The 19384-nt window shown below is 42.5% G+C and overlaps 4 protein-coding genes across 4 annotated transcripts; 3 read left to right on the top strand and 1 right to left on the bottom strand.

Moving 5' to 3' along the window:
* The first annotated feature begins 163 nt into the window (after positions 1–163).
* arfgap3 (ADP-ribosylation factor GTPase activating protein 3) lies at positions 164–9890 on the top strand. The gene is made up of 16 exons (XM_086059889.1): positions 164–337; positions 774–892; positions 1872–1944; positions 2011–2142; positions 2216–2296; positions 2366–2438; positions 2520–2579; positions 4087–4133; positions 4234–4382; positions 4721–4852; positions 6151–6291; positions 6368–6481; positions 6548–6674; positions 7579–7666; positions 8468–8592; positions 8674–9890. The coding sequence occupies exons 1-16, from the start codon at positions 269–271 to the stop codon at positions 8689–8691; spliced, it is 1548 nt and encodes a 515-aa protein (XP_085916015.1). The 5' UTR covers positions 164–268; the 3' UTR covers positions 8692–9890.
* A 475-nt stretch (positions 9891–10365) lies between these two features.
* On the top strand, positions 10366–12548 carry LOC147159287 (inhibitor of nuclear factor kappa-B kinase-interacting protein-like). Its single transcript, XM_086059891.1, has 3 exons — positions 10366–10603; positions 10688–10805; positions 11381–12548. Exons 1-3 carry the CDS (start codon positions 10419–10421, stop codon positions 12251–12253), a joined length of 1176 nt encoding a protein of 391 aa, XP_085916017.1. The 5' UTR covers positions 10366–10418; the 3' UTR covers positions 12254–12548.
* A 306-nt stretch (positions 12549–12854) lies between these two features.
* On the top strand, positions 12855–14327 carry LOC147159286 (inhibitor of nuclear factor kappa-B kinase-interacting protein-like). The gene is made up of 3 exons (XM_086059890.1): positions 12855–12938; positions 13443–13664; positions 13728–14327. Exons 2-3 carry the CDS (start codon positions 13473–13475, stop codon positions 14253–14255), a joined length of 720 nt encoding a protein of 239 aa, XP_085916016.1. The 5' UTR covers positions 12855–12938; positions 13443–13472; the 3' UTR covers positions 14256–14327.
* Positions 14328–16172: 1845 nt separating this feature from the next.
* On the bottom strand, positions 16173–18592 carry ckap4 (cytoskeleton associated protein 4). Its single transcript, XM_086058146.1, has 2 exons — positions 18110–18592; positions 16173–17516 (listed from the first exon to the last, which is right to left on the bottom strand). The coding sequence occupies exons 1-2, from the start codon at positions 18506–18508 to the stop codon at positions 16446–16448; spliced, it is 1470 nt and encodes a 489-aa protein (XP_085914272.1). The 5' UTR covers positions 18509–18592; the 3' UTR covers positions 16173–16445.
* Positions 18593–19384: the final 792 nt, after the last annotated feature.

Here is a 19384-nt window from a genome sequence, read left to right as displayed (position 1 = left end):
ACTCTTTAAAAAAAAAGGAAAAAAATAAGTAAAGCTGTTTATTTAACCGTTTTTCTAGCATGAATCGCAAATTTGCCTTATAAACGTCATTACCCACAAAACACTGCAACAATAACACAGCCACGTGTCATTTTCAGCCAATCACAGGCGAGCAACCGTGTTTTTCACCCTCCCCGTAATGTACGTGTCACTTCGGCTATAATTCAACATAACCCCGCTTCTATTTATTTTCTTGACTTCTTGTGACCGCACACGCGTGTAAAGAATCATGACGGAGCCCAGCAAGCAAGACATTTGTACTATTTTCAAGCGACTTCGCTCCGTTTCCACGAATAAGGTGAGTTTTTTTCCTCCCCTCTTAACAAGGAAGTAAGGCAACGTCTGACACGTCGCACTTGTAGAACCGTCACAGCTAGCATAAAAGTTAGCAACCGGAGTCCAAATAACGAGATAGCGAATGTGTTTGTTCGATACATTTGCTGAGAATTCGTACTTACAACGAACTTGGGAAGAGTAACCAGTTGGAAGCTAATTGTTAGGTGGTTGACAGTCGATCTCCGTAGCTCGAACGTGTTGACAGTTGCCACATGTTTTCGTTCCACAGGTTCTACTCTTCTCTAAACACACACAATTAGTGCTTGTACTACAGCTGTCACCTTAGCTTACCTTAGCTGTTACCTTAACCGCCTCTTAACTTAGGTTGGTGTCGATGGATGTGTATAAAGATCAGTACTGTTCAATAAAAAGTAATTGTTTCTGTTTTTCGTTCCCAGGCTTGTTTTGACTGCTCGGCTAAAAATCCCAGTTGGGCCAGCATCACCTACGGCGTGTTCTTATGTATAGACTGTTCAGGAACACACAGGTCACTAGGGGTGCACTTGTCTTTCATCAGGTACGATTCAGTGCACTTCGCAGTATGAAACAAAAGTCGGTGGTGTGCACATTAAAATGGTTGCATTTAAAAAAAAAAAAAAAAATATATATATATATATATATATATATATATATATATACTGATATGAATCAATGTCAATAAAGACCTCCGAGGTGAACTTCTAAGTTATAGTAGTTTCTCATCAAAGGTTAGGGTTTCAAGAAAGAATTGGGGTTTCTAAACAGGTTTTTAAAATAGAGTTCTTGATATTTCACATTTGAACCAGTTCTTTCCTTCTTTCCATCCTTCTCTCCATCACTGCATCTCTTTATTTCTTTTTCCTTACTTACCTCCTTTCATACCATCCTTGTTCTCTTCTGTTCGAGTGTTCTCGGTTCCTTCTTTCCCCATCAACTATTATTTGAGTTCATTTTCCTCGAGAGGTGTAAATGAAAGTGGTTTATCTCGGCTCCATTTTTAACACAGAAAAGAAAATGTCTCCCTATGTCTCCCTATTCCAAAAATATATATTTGTTTTATATACATTTCCCTAAGCTTGAGGTAACACAAGAGAAGAGTAAAATAGATGAAGACCTTTCTTATTTAGGAATCAGTTTACGATCAAGAATCACTCCCAAAATCTTTGTTTCAGTAACTCGTTCAATTTTAACATCATTTAAATTAAGTTTGATATCACAATTGAATAACGCCATAAATTAGTTTTATTAATGTCATTTAATCAAGCCATTTTTTTTAACATGATCAATTCCCTTTTTCTACAGTTTTTAATGAGTTTCATGTTATCTTTTGACCCAAAATAAATTTGTATCATCAGTGAAAATGACAAATTTTAATATATTTGGAACAGTGCAAATATCATTTAAATACATTATAAATAACTTAGGTCCTAATACCGAACCCTGTGGAATACCACAGGTGACTCTTCACCTATTATTTAAACAACTGTTTAACAATTTAACATCTTTTGTGCCAATAGATCCACGGAGCTGGATTTCAACTGGTCATGGTACCAGCTGCGATGCATGCAAGTGGGAGGCAACGCCAGCGCGGTGAGCAGAGAGACGCACGCTAACACGAGAACCGTCTCCGGCGTACTGACCTCACTTCCTGTCTAGGTGTCGTTCTTCAACCAGCACGGCGGCACGGCAAGCGCCGCCAACGTCAAATACAACAGCCGGGCCGCTCAGCTGTACAGGGACAAAATCAAGACGCAAGCCACGAGCGCCACCAAAACGCACGGCACGGAGGTGACAGTCAAGAAACTGTCAATCAGTTTCATTGATTTAGTCATTGATTTATTCACGAATGTTGTGTTCACAGCTTTGGTTGGACAGTCAGGGTTCTACGCGGTGCGCGTCACCAGATGACAAGCATGCTGATTTCTTCAGTCTCCATTCACAGGTAACACCTCCCGACACGCTTTTGCAACATTTATAGCACGCTGTTTGCTGTTATGTGTTGGATTCACAGGAAGTTCCAGAAAATATGTCCCAAATGAGCCTCAGCTGTGTCACGTGGGAGACGCAAGGCAAAGAGGAAGATGGTACCGGAGATTCTGTCTCATGATGGATGTGAATGTTTGTGTGTACACGTGTGCGTCTCATGACTTTGTGTGAACTGCCAGGTAATGCAGAAGATGGCCCCAGTGTGGACATGCTGAGTGCTTCTCCGAAGGCCAATCCAGGTTTGCGTGTCGTCACTTTAAGATATCAACGTGTCATTGGTTTTGTATACTCTCATCCACTGGCTCCTCGTGTTAATTTTGTTAACGAAAACTAAATACAAATATTTTCGTCAACTTGAACCCAGTCATTTATGAATTTTTTTTTTTTTTACTTCCAACCACTCAAAATGTTCAGTGGCATCACACCTATCCATACTTATATAGTTTTAATTTATTTGTTTATCCCCCCCTTCCTCCTCCCAGGACAGGACAAGTCCTAAAGTGGACTATAATTTTTTTGTACTGAACCGTATATATTAGGGGTGTGCCAAAAAATCGATTCTCATAAGATTTGGGATTCTCATTTAGTACGATTCAGAATCTATTTTAAATGTCCCAAAATCGATTTAATCTAAATTATTTTATACTGTCTTGCGTTTGTCTGTGTGTGCCTTTATTTGGAGCGCTGTTCATGTTGTACCCAGTTTGGCCACTGATGGGCAGTGTGGTTAAGTTGTAGCCACATTAGAGAGTAGAAGGAAAAAGTCACGATCAAGTTATTCCAATAAAAAAAAAATTGCAGCGTGGAGCCATTCTTTGGAGTGATAAAAGAGCTGCGAGTAGTGCGCTAATTAGCATTAGCGAGTCAGATTGGAGTAGATCATTACAATTCCTTGCACATCTATAGATTGAAGCAAAAATCATTGTCAATCAAATCATTTTGAATCAAAAATCGCAACCGAAAATTGATTCTGAATCGAATCGCAGACCCAAAAATCGGAATCGAATCGTGAGAAAGATTCCCACCCCTGGTATATATATATATATATATATATATATATATTAAATTCAAGTGCAATATCTCTTATGACCTAATTAGAGCTTTGAATTAGTCAAAAAGTGATAACAAAATGTTCTATGCATGCCAATTTTTTTCCTATGGTCACTTTAGTTCACGAATAAAGACGAGATGAAAATGGTAATTTTGTAAAATACCGCCTCTGCTAATCCATCACTAACACACGGTGACCCCCCCCCCCTCCCGCATAAAATCTGCAGCCAGCGAGTGCAACGTAACATTAATGCACCAGCTATAGGCTAACATTTAAACAATGTTCATCCGACCGCTAACTTACTAGCTTGTAGCATGGAGTCATAATAGCCGTTTGTTGATATACTGTAATTGTGTATAAAAGTTGTTTTAAATCAAAAAGATGAGAGAACATTTTATGTGAAGTCGTTTTAGATTAGATGGAAATGTTCAATATTATCTGCTGACAAAAAAAAAATCTAAAAGTGTCAAATGATTGTCCTCAGTAGACTAGACTAAAATGTTAAATTATGACAAATAAAATGATGTTTTCTTCGACTAAAATGCTCGACTAATAGTCAACAAAAGGAGACTAAATAAAAATGGGATGAGGTTGACTAACTATGATTAAAAACGAACTGAAGTTGGACTAAAACTGAGACTAATGGCTGATAATATTAACACTACTACTTCAATGCATTATGCAATTTTTTCCAGAACCTTTGTCTCTTCTCAAGAAGAAGCCGAGCGCCGCCAAGAAAACAGTACGTCCAAATAAATACATCACACGTGTCTCGCTATCTTATTAGCTGACTTTTGTAACACGCGTGTGTGTGTGTGTGTGTGTGTGTTTCGTACTCGCAGATGGCCGTCAAGAAAGGCGGCCTGGGCGCTCAGAAGGTGAGCAGCAAAAGCTTCAACGAGCTGGAAAAGAAAGCGCAAGCTGCAGACAAGCTTCGGGAGAAGGTGGAGAACGTGTCCGGCGACAAGAACACTAAAACCGCGGAGTCCATGTGAGGATACTCTTAAATTGTGCCCCTAATGGTGTGTCTAGGTACTTATGCACATTCACCAAATCCTTTATTGAAAGATAACATAACTATATAGAGCACTTAAAAAAAAAAAAAAACACCACTGTTTTCTTATGATGGAACCCAGTTGCAGCAGATGCAATGAAAACAGCAGAGGCCCTAGAATTGACCCCTGTGGAACACCATACGTTCTGTCATACACGTGAATTCCTATTGCACATATTCACCCGATGCCGAAACCGAATCCAAAGCAATGTTAGCGTGATCACCTGCAGCCAATGAGTCGGGGGGGGGGGGTGTGTCCTGTGTTGTGCTCTCAGTGCGCCATCCATGCGTTTGGCCTACCAAGACCTGGAGGAGCAGAGGAAAAAGGACGAGCAGAAGCTGAAGAATCTGGACGGGAAGAAGCGGGAGCAAGCGGAGAGACTGGGAATGGGGCTCGGCGTCAGGAGGTGCGCCAAAGCAGTGATAACCAACGTCGATTGGGGGTCTTAGACTTAAGGCTTAAGTCTTAGACGTAATGCTAAAGAGGGCGAGGCGGGGTGGGCTTTTGCAGCACTCGGGATATTTGGTATTTCGATGAATATCGGTATCAAGCCTTTTTTTTTTTTTTTATCTGATGGCTCATCCTAGATTCATATAAACCTGTGTTGACCTCAGAAAATAATTTTATTTGATTTTTCAGAGAGATGCTGCTGACCCGAGAAACGCTCTGCATCTTTTTTTTTTGTGTTTGAAAGTAGAACAAAGATACCTGAAAGTTTAACATTGTAGTTATTTTGGAGAGAAAAAAAATGTAGAAAACTATATGGAACTATGACATTTACTTGTTTATTTTTCCATTTAGTTTTTAACTCATGCCATTGGCGGCTTTAGACGTCAAAAATTCATTTGAACTATTTCTATCAGTTTCACATTTTTTTCCACTTTTGTTAACAAGAGTATGAAAACCTAGAAAAAATGTATTGTACGTTTAGAACAGATATCAAATTTGTGATTAATCGTGAGTTAACTATTGAAGTAATGTGATTAATTACAATTAAAAATTGTAATCGCCTGACGACCTAATTTCTAATAATCTTTTCTTTTCGTTTTCAAAATTATCTTTTTTCAAAAAAAGAAAAGATTATTAAAATGTGTGCGTCAGGCGATTAATCGCATGACTTCGATAGTTAACTCATGATTAATCACAAACTTTATATCTGGTCTAAATGTACAATATTTGTTTTCTTACTCTTGTTAATAAAAGTGGAAAAAAATGTGAAACTAATAGAAATAGTTCAAATAAATTTTTGACGTCTATAGCCGTCAATGGCAGTGAATGAGTTAAAACATACTTATGACCCTGGGAGCTCCCTGAAATTTTTGTTAGAATTTTAAAGCATATGACGATTGTCTTAAGATTAAAAAATAATAATAATAATAATAAACATATGCTTTAAAGCATTCCAACAAAGTTAAGAGTTGGATTTTTTTTTTTTTTTGCGGCAATAATTTTTCCCTTTTACCGAAATTTAATATCGGCTCCAAATATCGGTTATCGGTCTCCTTGACTAGTAATAATCGGCCCTGAAAAAAACCACAGCTGTCTTATCTCTATTTTCAAGTGTCCAAGAAGCTAATTGATTTTAATGTGTAAAAATAGCCCATGACCTTCCGTATTAATTTGTGGAAAAATATGAAATTGCCCAATGCCCATCCTTGGAAATACTCTGCATCTCGTTTGTGTCTTGTCCGTCTCGCCCCGTAGTGGAGTGTCTCACTCGGTGGCGTCCGACATGCACATCATCCAGCAGGAGCGTCCCATGGCGGCCAGGACCGGCAAACTGACGCGTTACGCCGAAGGCAACGACGACGACGGCGACGATGACGGGGGAAACTTCAGCTCAGGGTAGGATACTACTAACACAAGTGTTAATGTTTCATATTTTGCATGCCGTCTTATTATTATTATTATTATTTTTCAGGATTCTGTCCCGTTACGACCAAAGCAACCCTTCAGACCTTTTCTCCTCCAAATGGAGCAAGAAAACCGAACCTGACTTCTTTTTGATGTCCGCCATCACCTCACTAGATGAAAAGTGAGGACGCGCTCGCCACACTTTCCGTCCGTCACGATGGTTAAACACTACATGGTGTGCTTTTAGGCCCGCCGCACGCAGGAAAGCAGACCCGGTAGCCGTCGTAGACACGGGAGAAGCTCGCAAGAAGTTCGGCCAGGACGTCAAATCCATCTCCTCAGACATGTACTTTGGAAAGCAAGACAGCACGGAGGTACAAATATTGCATCTTTTGTTCCTTTTGCAAAAATGGATTCCTTCAGCTCAATTATGTTTATCATGCCTGTTTTTTTGGAGTTTGTACAAACTGAATTTTTTGAAAGGTGATTAACTCATTCACTGCCATTGACGGCTATAGACGTCAAAAATTCATTTGAACTATTTCTATTAGTTTAACATGTTTTTTCCACTTTTGTCAACATGAGCAAGAAAACAAATATTGTACATTTAGACCAGATATAAAGTTTGTGATTAATCATGAGTTAACTATTGAAGTCATGTGATTAATTACAATAAAAAAAAAATAATCGCCTGACGCCCTAATTTTAATAATCTTTTCTTTTTTTGAAAAAAGATCATTTTAAAAACGAAAAGAAAAGATTATTAGAAATTAGGTTTACAATTTTTAATTGTAATTAATCACATTACTTCAATAGTTAACCCACGATTAATCACAAATTTTATATCTGTTCTTAATGTACAATAACAACTTTTTTCTAGGTTTTCATACTCTTGTTAAAAGTGGAAAAAATGTTAAACGAACAGAAATAGTTCCAATTAATTTTTGACGTCAAAAGCCGTCAATGGCAATGAATGAGTTATTGTGGAAAGCTTTCATTTTTTATTACCTTTTCCTAAAGGGACTTTCTTCAGGCGTCTGATTGGCTAAAATGGCTTTAAATTGGGTTGTAGCGCCACCTGTTGCTTTGGCATGATTTTTATAACCTGTGATTGTTTTTTGTTTTTTTTTAATGATAGGCCAGGCAATGTAGCGTGATCACCCCTGGGGTTCATCCGAACCCAGGTTAAGAACCACTGTGTTAAATATGTAACTAGGAAATTAGATGTTCAGGCCTAATATCCATTTAAAGTGTAAAAATTGAGCTTGTTGTTGGCAGTATGAAGCCAGATCGCGCCTGGACAGACTCGCCGGAAGTTCTTCTATAAGTTCAGCTGACTTGTTTGACGACCAGAAGAAGCAGGCTGGTAAGTATCTCGGACTCATTTGTAATTATATGTGAGCTATAATCAAGACCAGAGGTGCTAAATCCAGGTCCAGAAAGTAAATATCCTGCCACAGTTTGGCTTAAACCTCAAGTGCTAGTTAGCTAGATAGCTCCCATGGTGCTCGTTTACCTGCTAGGGGGCGAGCTAGCTAGCTAGCTAGCTAGGAGCTAAAGCCAAACTGTGGCAGGGTTTTTACTTTCTAGACCTTAGTAGTGATCAGAGGTACAAAATCCAGGTCCAGAAAGTAAAAATCCTGCCACAGTTTTTGCTTTTGCCTCAAGTGCTAGTTAGCTAACTAGCTTCCATGGTGCTCGTTTACCTGCTAGGGAGCTAGCTAACTAACTAGCACTAGGAGCTAAAGCCAAACTGTGGCAGGATTTTTACTTTCTAGACCTTAGTAGTGATCAGAGGTGCCAAATCCAGGTCCAGAAAGTAAAAATCCTGCCACAGTTTGGATTTTGCCTCAAGTGCTAGTTAGCTAACTAGCTCCCATGGTGCTCGTTTACCTGCTAGGGGGCGAGCTAACTTGCTACCTAGCTAGCACTAGGAGCTAAAGCCAAACTGTGGCAGGGTTTTTACTTTCGAGACCTTAGTAGTGATCAGAGGTGCCAAATCCAGGTCCAGAAAGTAAAAATCCTGCCACAGTTTGGATTTTGCCTCAAGTGCTAGTTAGCTAACTAGCTCCCATGGTGCTCGTTTTCCTGCTAGGGAGCTAGCTAACACTATTTGCCACCTCTGATCAAGACACTTGTGTGCATTTTTCCTTTTTTTCTATCGTAGCCAACTCGTACCGCCTGACCAACGTGCTGCCAAGCGCTCCCGACATGACGCAGCTGAAAATGGGGGTGCGCAACGTCGCCGGGAAGCTGTCGGTCATGGCCAGTGGCGTCGTCAACACCATCCAGGTCTCCGCTCGTCTTCATCCAACGCACGTTTACGTTCCTGAGTGTCACATTTGAATTTTTGGTGTGTGGTTTTTTTTTTAGGATCACTACAGCTCCTGAAGGATGAATCCATTACTATGAACTCCTCAAAACATGATGGGAAGTATACACACGAGTCCAAAGTGGCGTCTTTGTGTCCTTCGAGCGACACTTTGGACACGACATTTACATCAATAGATGAGGCTTTACAAAGACTGTAGTGTTAATTTTTTTTAGCTTTGTAAAGGCAAAAGTTTGTGAATACGTTCCAGTTTAATCATGTAAATACATTAGACACGTATGTAGCCAATGTTATGAAGGTTATTATTGTTATGAATAAGGTAAAAAGGAAAAAAAGTGTCCTTTCTATTCCCAAAGTGCTCTTAAGTATATTGGGTGTCGTCGTTCGTCTCAAACTCATTTTAATACCTCTTTATGAATTATTAACACATCAGTACACAATATTTGTGCTGTTTCCTGGTTGGAGCCTGTGAACCTTCTTTTTTTTTTCTTTTTTTTTTTTTATTATGCCGCTTAGTGTAGCTTAGCTTAGAGTTAATACCAAAATACAAAGAAATGAGATGGGTATAAGGGGTACATTTTTACCAACAAAATATTGAAAGCTATGAAGTGCTCTTAATGCTTGACTGGAACTGCTGCAGCTTTGCACTATTAAGTGGGATATATTTTTTTCTTATAATTAGACACTTTAAATCTCAATTCAGGGGATTTGTTATTTGTCGATTTTGTTTGTTTGTGTTACGAGCCCATTTTGTCATTTTAAGGCAATGCAAATGTTTAATTTGGGCATTTATACAGGCAGACGGCGCCACTCTAGTTATTTTAGTTTACGTATTAGAGCTAGATATTCTATTTTCTTGAATCACTAGATCTCAGTGTACTGTTAATGCTGGGAATCGTGTCTACCTTATGTTGGTTTACGTCATTCTAAAATGCCTTCATCCAAAGTTATAATTGATTATTCTGTTTTACTATGGAGAGATATGGTTACTTTTTTTCCCATTTGCATTTGGCCAAAATTGGCAGCTTTTGCTTGAATGTACTTTAAAGTTGTGGTAAACTGAAGTTAATGAGAAGTGTGTAAGATTAACAATATGGGAATAGCTGACATGTGAACTGCTGTTTACTAATATATGATATATAAAATAATATATCATATATAAAATGAATATACAGTATAAAACTTTGTACAATCTACTGGCAATCACATTTTTTTTCTGGAACATTTAAAATAAAAACTGCTTGCAATTAAACTCAAACTGTTGTATTTTTATTTTACATATTTGTATTTATTTCTTTTCCCAGTGATTGCCTGTGAATTGCCCATTGATTCGTTTTCGAGTTTCTTGTGTCAACACGTTCGAGAACGCTGGCAACCGCTTACGTGGCTGCCTGAGGCGTTCAATGGTCTTCCCCGAGAGTGGGAATAAGAAAGTTTTAAGAAATTTTTGACCATTGAACTGGCATTTTCTTCAAAAACAGTACCCACAATCAATGTACAGAACTGAGCGAGTTGTCAACATTAATGTACATGTATTAATTAGCAGTAACTAGAAAAGTTGTATTATGCTCGAGTGTTTTTCTTTGGAATTTACGAGAGGTACCTGAACGCAGCCTTTATATGCACAACCGGGTGAAAGAAAATGGAGTACAGGGGAGATTTTTAAGCCCACTTTCATACTTTATTGATACTATGAACGTGTTGAGGACTAACGTGTCTTATTTTACAGAAAACTGGTGAGTTTTCGCCCCTCCTATTGATTTTTGCCATTTTAAAATCCGTAAAAATGCCTGGTGAAGTGAAGCAAAGAAAGAAAAAGCAAAGTGATGAAGTCGCTCCTGATTATGCAACCAAACAAAACGACACAAAAGTGAAGCGTGAACATGTCAGCACGCCTCCAAAAACGTCGCGTTTGGACCTTAAATGCATCATGTGCGTACTTTCGCTTGCGGTATGTGCTGCACTCAGCTGGTAAGTTAGAACCACACATGCATTTTTTGGGGGGGTTCATTTCATATTTTGTCATCTGATTTCATTCTCTTTTTTTTTTCTCAGGGTGGTGCAGCAGCAGAATGCGAGGTTCTTCCAAATGGAGGAAAAGTTCGCACTTTTGTATGGCAAGACTTCAAGTTTGTCGCTAATGGAGGAGCAAGTAGAGAGGGTTACCAAAAAAGTAAGTTTTTTTTTTTTTTTTTTTTTAGTCCAAAAATGTGGCGCCGCTTTATAGCTAATCAATAAGAGCGGTCAGATAGCAAAACCATTTTTAGGGCAACATTTTACATGGCGTGATTGTAACTAAAATGGGTCATTCGCAAAGGAGACTTTTCGGCACCCAATGAATCACCAGCTCAAAGTGGAGTGCTAGACGCAATGCTGTCTCGTGATTGGCCGCATTTGCTCATTTGGATTTGGGGTTTTCTGGACCAAACTGGATTTCTGGCTGACACTTTTGGTACGCTTGAGTGGTTAAAATGGGGAGCTCACTGCAGGTCTGTGATTGGTCGGATTCGCTCATTTGGATTGGATTTGCTTAACATTTCGTGAGGGTACCAAAATAAACAATTTTTGGCATGACATTCTGTCATATTTCCATTACGCCGAAAGAGTACCTTATCCAGCTTCCAATCAACAGACTGCAGTGTGTCTAGCCCCACCCTCTAGTTACCCGACCCCACCCAATTTGACGGATTCCTCCTGGCTTGAGCTCTTCTTGAGAAACAGCCCTCCTGTTTTGTGTTGCGGCTGCAGCTCGCCGACTCCGAGGACGACCTCCAGGCGGTGCTCTCTGCCGTCTCCTCGGCGAGCGTACTCCGGCGGGATGTTTCGACGTTGCGCGTTGCCGTGGCGACACTACAAGCGGAGGACAGCACGGCGTCGGGCGACCTGCAAGCGGTCAACGCCCGTTTCCTCAACGTGACGGAGACGTGGCAGGAGCGTCTTGGCGCCGCCGCCTCCGAGCTGGCCTCCCTTAAGGCCGAGTCCCGGGAGGCCCACGCTAGCGCCACGGAGCGGGTGAACGAGGCCGAACGGAGGGCCCGGTCGCTGGCGGAGAAGCTGGAGGAGCTGGAGGACAGCACCAAGAGGAACGCCCGAGCCATGGAGCGTGCCGAGGATGATGACGCCAAGCGGGCTCAGGCGCAGCTGGACTGGAACACCCAGCAGATCCACAAAATGGAGGAGAACATCAACAGGTTGGCACGCCAGGAGGCGGAGCTCAGCACCCAGCTGCAGGAGCACCTGCCGCGGGCCAAGGAGTGCGAGGAGCAGCTTCCCCACGTGGAAGAAGCGCTGCGCTCCATCGTGAAGCTGGGCGCCAACCTGAACGGCGCCGAAAGGCGCATGGAGGAGGTGACGCTGCAGGTGTTCTCAGCCGAGGACAACATGCTGAAGACGCTCAACCAGATCCTCGGCATGCGACAGGAAATGGACGCCCTGCAGGCCCGCGGCGCCATCCTGAAGATGAAGAGCGAGCTGGCAGTGGTGCGGGAGGCCGTGCAAGAACTCACCGTGGTGCTCAGGGGGGGTCAGTCAAATGAGGAGGAAGTGGAGAAGCCGGATGAAGAGTGGGAGGAGCCAGCCGAAACGCCTCAAGATGATGTCACACAATGGATGTCACTTTAGCCAGGGAAAAAAAAGACGTTCTCTGGTTTCACAATGCCAGATTTATTTTCTGAGTTTATTGTGAAAACGCATACTAGCTAAAACTATTCTTTAAACTATTAAGTTAAATTGTCCAACCATGAATTCCATTTGTCCGCAGTGCGGCAGGTGAGCAGGACTGGTCACCAATCATTTGCAGGCGTGACATATATATTTTTTTAATTTACCAATAAATTCTAAAATAAACAAGTTGGATTTTGAGTGTTTTTGTATACAGCTTAACACAATGAAAATGTGTAATTATTGTAGTAGGAGGTATGAAGTAGTTTGAATAACTGCTTGATTACGGTGATTAGCGCCCCCATAGGGCCTTGTTGGTGAATTGCATCAACAGCACACAAAAAATGCATCAGTCAATTATAAAAAAAAAATTTGGGACCATGTGTTTTATTTGATAAAATTATAATTGATTCGACTTGATTAATTTTAACTTTAATCAATATGCTCCCAATTTAAAATAAAATGGATAAAATAATGAAAATTTAAATAAAAATATTAAACTGAAAAATAATAAAAATCTTTCTGAAGATTTCGTGTTTCCGCACGGATATTCATTGCTGACGGACGGCGGAGCGGAGCTAATTCAAACTTAATGCACGGAAACGTGCATTAAGTTTGACCTGCTGATGGACGTCCGTTTCTGGAGGTAACAACACAACTTGAAATAACTTTAAAAAATGGCGTGATTACTGTGGGAAATTAACGAAAAAGAAGGTGCTCCGTACGAGGCACGGGCGCCGTAAAGTCAAAACTGCGTAGGTCGCCTACGACGTAACGCGAGGACTCCCTACATTTAATTTTGAAAAACAGGCACTTTTAATTAAATTGTATTTGGGGGGGATCAGCATGGACCCAATTTAGCTATAAAAGTAAAATGAATGTTAAATTAAAATAATTTTCAAAATTAAATAATATTTTTACATTAAGAATTAATTTAATTTAACTGACTTATATTTGTTATGTTTTATATTTTTAATATGAATTAAAACAAAAATGATAGGCAATAAAACATTGATTTAAAAACTGAAATACCCTGAAATCTTATTTAAATATTCTTAGAAATGTAAACTAAATAAATAGTTAAACAAAACAACAACTTGCTAATAAAATTTACTACTTTTTCCTTGCCTGATCATGTCGTGTATTGCAGTGCGAGAGCGTGCACCAGACATTGGACGACATGGGCGCTCGCCATCAGGCTGCGCGGGCCCAGCTGGCAAACCTGGAGCAGGACGTGGGCCAGCTGAAGGAGTGGGCATCCGGGCTGAGCGACGAACGGTTGGATCTGCGCTCCAGCGTGGACGCGCTGAACGGCGCCGTGGACCAGATTGAAGCGCGCACCTCGGCCATCACGGTGGACTTTGCCAACAAGGTGCGTTTGATTTGTCATCCTGTACTGGGTATTGCGCGTTACAGTAATACTCCCTGCCAATAGGTGGCGTCAGTGAGGACGGATGTTCGGCGTATGGACGGCCTGCGCTCGGAGCTGGACTCCCTCCTGACGCAAGTGTCGGAGCTGGAGGAGCAGGCTTCCCGGGCCGAGCGCTCCATGGTGAAGCGCATCGGCGACGTGCTGGTCGGCAGCATCGAGCGCGTCTCCAACCTGCGCGCGGCGTCCGAACGCAACGCGCAGGCCCTGGAGCAGCTCCGCCGACGCCTCCCTGAGCTGGACGCCGCCGATCGGAGCGTATCGGAGCAGCTGCTGGAGCTGGAGGGCGGCCGGGCTCGCCTCATCCGCACGGTGAGCTTCGCGGCGGACCTCAAACCCAAAGTGGGCGCCATCAAGAGAGACTTCGGGGCGCTGGAGCCTCGCCTGGCCGACCTCACCTTCCGCGTGGGGAGCCTGGCCGAGGATCTCGGCAAGAGGGAGGTAGAGATTGCAGAGCTGAGACGCACATTGGGCCACCTCACGTCGGACCAAGAACAGGACGTAAGTGCCACTACTGAACGGGCGGCGGTTTAATCGGAATCTGACACGCAGCAGCCAACATGAACACACGACTTCACTCGAGACAATAAAACTTACAGATTTCAACTTTTCTGTTGTTTTGTGTTATATGTGTATGATACGATCAGCTACTTACTCCAGAACTAAATAAGTGGTGCCTTGAGGTACAAATGACCCAACTTATCAATTTTTCCAGATATACCTTGTCATTCTGACAATTTACAAAAAACGAAGAGAGTTACACTTGTATTTAAAACAACCACAAAGCTTTTCCTTATTAATAAAGTCTGCTTAGCTTCATGCTAACAAACCAAAACGCCATAGACGGGCTACAGTACTCACAGGCATATATTATTTATCCTCTGCAAAGATGGACTATTCTTGCAGTTTTCTGACACTGATCTGAATCTATGAACGGATAGCCGATAGCCCAGACATGGGCGGCCATCTTGCTCCTCCCATCTCGCGAGCAGACTACTGTGTAAACTATACGGTATACGTACAGATTAGACATATACAGCTCGTAGGCAGTTAGTAGAGGGTGGGGGGGGGCTGTGGCGGGGTGGTCACTATTATAAAAAAAAAATAATAATAATAATAAGTTCACAGTATGTACTGCTTTGAAGACCCCCATTTTTCTTTTATCGCTCAGTTCCTTAGACCCCAATATTAGATTTAGAAGAGGAATCTTTGGTTAAATTATAGTTATAATTCTTTAATAAAAAAATATACACGTTTCCTCCTGTAAACATTATTACGCATATAATTTATACATGTATGTAAGGCAAAATGTCTGAAGTCCTTTTGTTTATGTTTAACAGATTTAAAACATCATAAATCATGCGGTTTCTACTCAGTACTGTCTCAGTACTGTAAATGTATAGGATTGGATGGCAAGAATGTTTTTTGGGAGGAGCAATATGGCTGCCTCGCGAGTCGCGACTTCAAAAGTCTTGGCTATGTATTATACTGCCCCCCGGTGGCCAAGGCGCAAACAAGGAGTAGCACAGTGTCCACAAAATTTTTATTTTCTTTACATTATATTTAATTATGTTATTGCTATGCTTTTGAAGTCAAATATTTGAGAATTATATTTTTCCTAAAAAGCACATTACAATTTTTTTTTATGTTTGAATGATAATACCATTTTGCACAGAAGTGTGGAACTGCCAATTTGGAGTAAACATTTTTGACTGGCAAATACGTAAAAAAAAAAAAAAGTACGTTTTTTTTCCCCCCACATAATGCCACTTTGTATTGAATTGTGCAAGTATAATTATTGATTTTTTTTAAGCAAGCACGTAGACATTGTTCATTTTTAATTTTTATTATGTCTGCAGTGCATGATTTCTGTTAGGCATTTTCCCCCCATAATGCAACAGATTATGCACATGCGCAAGTAAAAACCCGGTGGCATTATGGGAAAAAAATATTAAGTTATTAGCATTTAGCCTACAAGTGGCTTTTGTCTCTGCATTTAGTGCTTTATGGCGTTTACTGATTTTGTTATGAATTTATTGTTTTAACTGTCTCAGTTATTGTATGACTATTTTTTTTATTCATGTACAGCACTTTGTATGCACCAACGGTTGTTTTAAAGTGCTTTACAAATAAAATTTCAGTTGAATTGCCACCTCAAGTTTTGAGGACTAAAAGGTTCCAGGAACCAAAAGGATGGACTGTATTTGGTTAGTTACTTGCCTATAAGTCATATGAAAGTTTTTTTTTTTTTTTTTATATATATATATATATATATAAACGAGGATAAATGTTTTTAGTAAATTTGGTGGCAGTTATGCTAGTAGGTAACGGTTTAATGAGAAGAAATGCAATTACTAATTTACCTGTCATTTTTTTAGTTCTTGTGCTCTCTGGAACTCGAAGGTTGTTGTTGACGTGGTCATTTATAGTTTGACATGAAAACGTGACATATTGTGGTCAACAGGAGTGTTTTTATTGTAAAATAAAAACAAACAAACAGAGTAAACGCGGAGTGCTCAACAAGAGCTTGTGATTAAAAAAAAAAACACATTTGGCGCAGGAAGTATTTAAAAAAAAAAAAAAAAGTAAATGTAACTAACAGTGCAGATCGAGTGTTGATTCACAGCTCAGCAGTCCAGCTCCTCCATCTTGTCTTGTCCTACACGTGCATCTTTAAGTTACTAACAAAAAAAAAAGTGTTTTGTTTTGTAATTTGTCGCGATGCTACTCTTGCGCCTGGCCGCCTTCGGACAACGCCGCCAGCGTCAGGGCGGCCTCCTCCAAGGCCGTCTGTATGGAGGCGATGGCCTGCTGCTGCTCCTCAAGCTTGGCGGCGTGCTCGGCGGCCCCCTCGGCGGCCAGCCTCTCCAGCTCCTCCACCCGCTGCGCCATGAGCGAGTCGGTGTGGGCCAGCGAGTCCTGCGCCGCCCCCACCGCCGCCACGTTGGCCCGCAGCTCCTCCAGCTCCGTCCCGGCCAGGGCGCTCTGCTGGGTGTCGTGCTGGGAGAGGAGCGACTCCACCTTGGCGGTGACGGACTCGCCGGTCTCCTCCGAGGCTTTGAGGCGGGCCTCCATGTCGTCGGCTCTCTTCTGCGTCTGAGCGGCGACCTCGTTCAGCTTCCTCTCCACCTCGCGGACCCCCTCGGCCGACTGCTCGAAGCCTCCCTCCAGGGAGCCGATTCGGTCCCCGAAGACCTGGACTTCGGACTCGGCGGCGGACACGGTGAGCTTGAGACTTCCCACCGTGTCCTGCACCATCAACCTGAAGGACTCCACGTCCAAGGAGAGAGACGCCACTTCCTGGCTACGCGTTCGGAGCTCCTCCCTCACGGAGTTGATCTGCTCCCGGATGGAATCGGCGGACGCGTCGGCCTCCTGCTTGGTCGTCCTGATCTGGGCCAACACTTCAACAATGGCGGACATCTCTTGCTTGACCATGGCGGGGTCTTCGATGCCGCCCAATTTGGCCTTGAGCTCGGCCAGCTGGCTTTGCGCCTCGCCCTGGGCGTCGGTGAACTCGGCCACGCTGGCGCGCACCGAGTTGCTCACCTCCTCCAGGCGTTGTTCCACCGTCGTCTCCAGGGAGGAGAAGTCACGCTCCCGGGCCTCCTTCACCTCGCTGATGCCCTCGGAGAGCTCCCGCAGGAGGTCGTCCTGGAGCTTCTGGAGGGCCTCCTCCACCCGTCGGGTCTCCTCCTCGCCCCGGGTCATCCGGGTCATGGCTCCTTCCAGCTCCGCACGGGTGGCGCCCAATGACGACTCCAGACTGTCAACCGCGCCCTTCAGAGAAGCCACCTGGTGTTGGATAGTATCAAAATATTAAGGATGGCATGTTACAGTCTGCCACAGTATAGCGCCACCTACTGCCGAGGAGGACTTACTTGATGTCAGCTTTATTTGTTTTGTTTTTTTTGCCTTAAATATCGGTATCGATGGCTGCCTCTATTAATACCCGATACGGTAAAATATCGATACCAACAGTACTCGGCCAGCCCTACTCAAAATAACTTCAAAGTTCCTGGAACCTTTGGGGGAGAGGTCGTACATAAACAAAAGGCAGTCGGACAGGAAGCGATGAAAGAAAATAGCTTGTGTTGTTCTGGGAAGACTTTATAAAAGATTTGAATGGCTATGTGGTTCGAGAGAGTTGATTGACTTGCCATGCATGTATGTAGTCTGCATTCAGGGACCTGGGGGTCACCCCGCCCCCCCTAACCCCACCCCCTGACCCCCTCCTCAGTCTAAAAGTACACAAAGTACAGGAGCTGCTCCGTCACTTTTAACGCCACAATGCAGGGAACAATAAACAAAAAAAGAAGAAAAGAAAGTTGGGTGTAGTTAAGTTAACAAATGCCTGACTAATGACATATACGATAATCCCAACGAACCTGTTGAACGACGCTCTCCATTTTGACGCTAATCTCGGCGCTCTTTTGCGCACTTTCGGCGTGGTTTGCGCTCGTCTGCCGGATCTCCTCCACCACCTTCTGCAAGTGAAATGCGGCCAGGCCGGCGCCTCCGATCATCGCCGCGTAGAAGAGCGCAGAGAACAGAGTACTCAGACAACCGCCACCGCCGCTGCTGCGGCCGCTACTGCCGCCGCTGCTGCTGCCTCCGCCGCCGCCGCTCTTCTTCGCGGTTGAGCGCGGCGACCCCTGAGAGGCTGCGGAGCCGCTCACCCCGTTGCTTTTCTGGGGTTTCTCTTCCTTGTGCGCCGGTGCGGCCGGGGAAGCTGCGGCGGCGGCTTTCTCGCCCGCGTTGCTCTTCTGTCGGTTCTTTGCCGTCATGATCGCTGAAGGCGGACTAGTGTGAAAGAAGGAGTGTTGCCGTGCGGTTCCTTTTTGCAGTCGTGGATGGATGGAGTTTTTTTTTTTTGCTTTTTTGTTTTTTGTTTTTACTCGGGGCTGCAGCAGCGTATCAGGGATCGAGTCGTGTCTTTCGGGTGGCTTTTGGGACGTCCCATGTTGGACTACTGCAGCCAAAAGTGGTGCAAAAGTGAGGGGGAAATACCAGGAATGATCAAATACTCCATTTTTTAATTGACGGTTTTTGGTAGTTTTGCATTTATGTTTCATATTAGACTTTTAAATAATACTATTACTATCTGGGGGCGTGGTTTCGAAGCAAAACACCTCCCCTCATACGTGGCAACTGGCCTTCTGCCACAACCCATAATGCCAGCTCACAAGTTTCTTAGGAACAAAAGGTACTTATTTTACACACTATAGCTAAATTGGATTATTTCACCAATATATCATCACAATTCTGACTGGTCATCATAGTTTTCGTTCAGAGAAAAATCATGTTTGAACATTAGTTTTTAACCTGGAGAAAATGCCACAGAATACATTTAAAGAATATAATGAAAAAGTAAAAAAAAAAGTATAATAAAGAAGTGAAAATTGCGGTACAGTGAACAAAATTTTTGTACAGTTCTCGTATTGTCCGCTAGAGTACGCCAAAGTAGCGTGTACATATACTCTACATTGCTTACCTTGGTTTGTCTTGAATCAAGTAAGGTTTAAAACAAGAACTTTACGAAAAATGGAGCCTGTGAAGATATGTGTTAATATGACACATTGAGCATGTTTATGGTTGCAAAAATTCTACATGAATCGAATACTTAATGAAGAGTCCCACGAGTGTCACATTTTTATTCACAT

Source organism: Leptonotus elevatus, chromosome 17 (genome assembly GCF_054856555.1).
Source record: "Leptonotus elevatus isolate MCC_2025b chromosome 17, RoL_Lele_1.0, whole genome shotgun sequence".
Lineage (NCBI taxonomy): Eukaryota > Metazoa > Chordata > Actinopteri > Syngnathiformes > Syngnathidae > Leptonotus > Leptonotus elevatus.
This window is presented reverse-complemented; position numbering and strand designations above follow the sequence as displayed.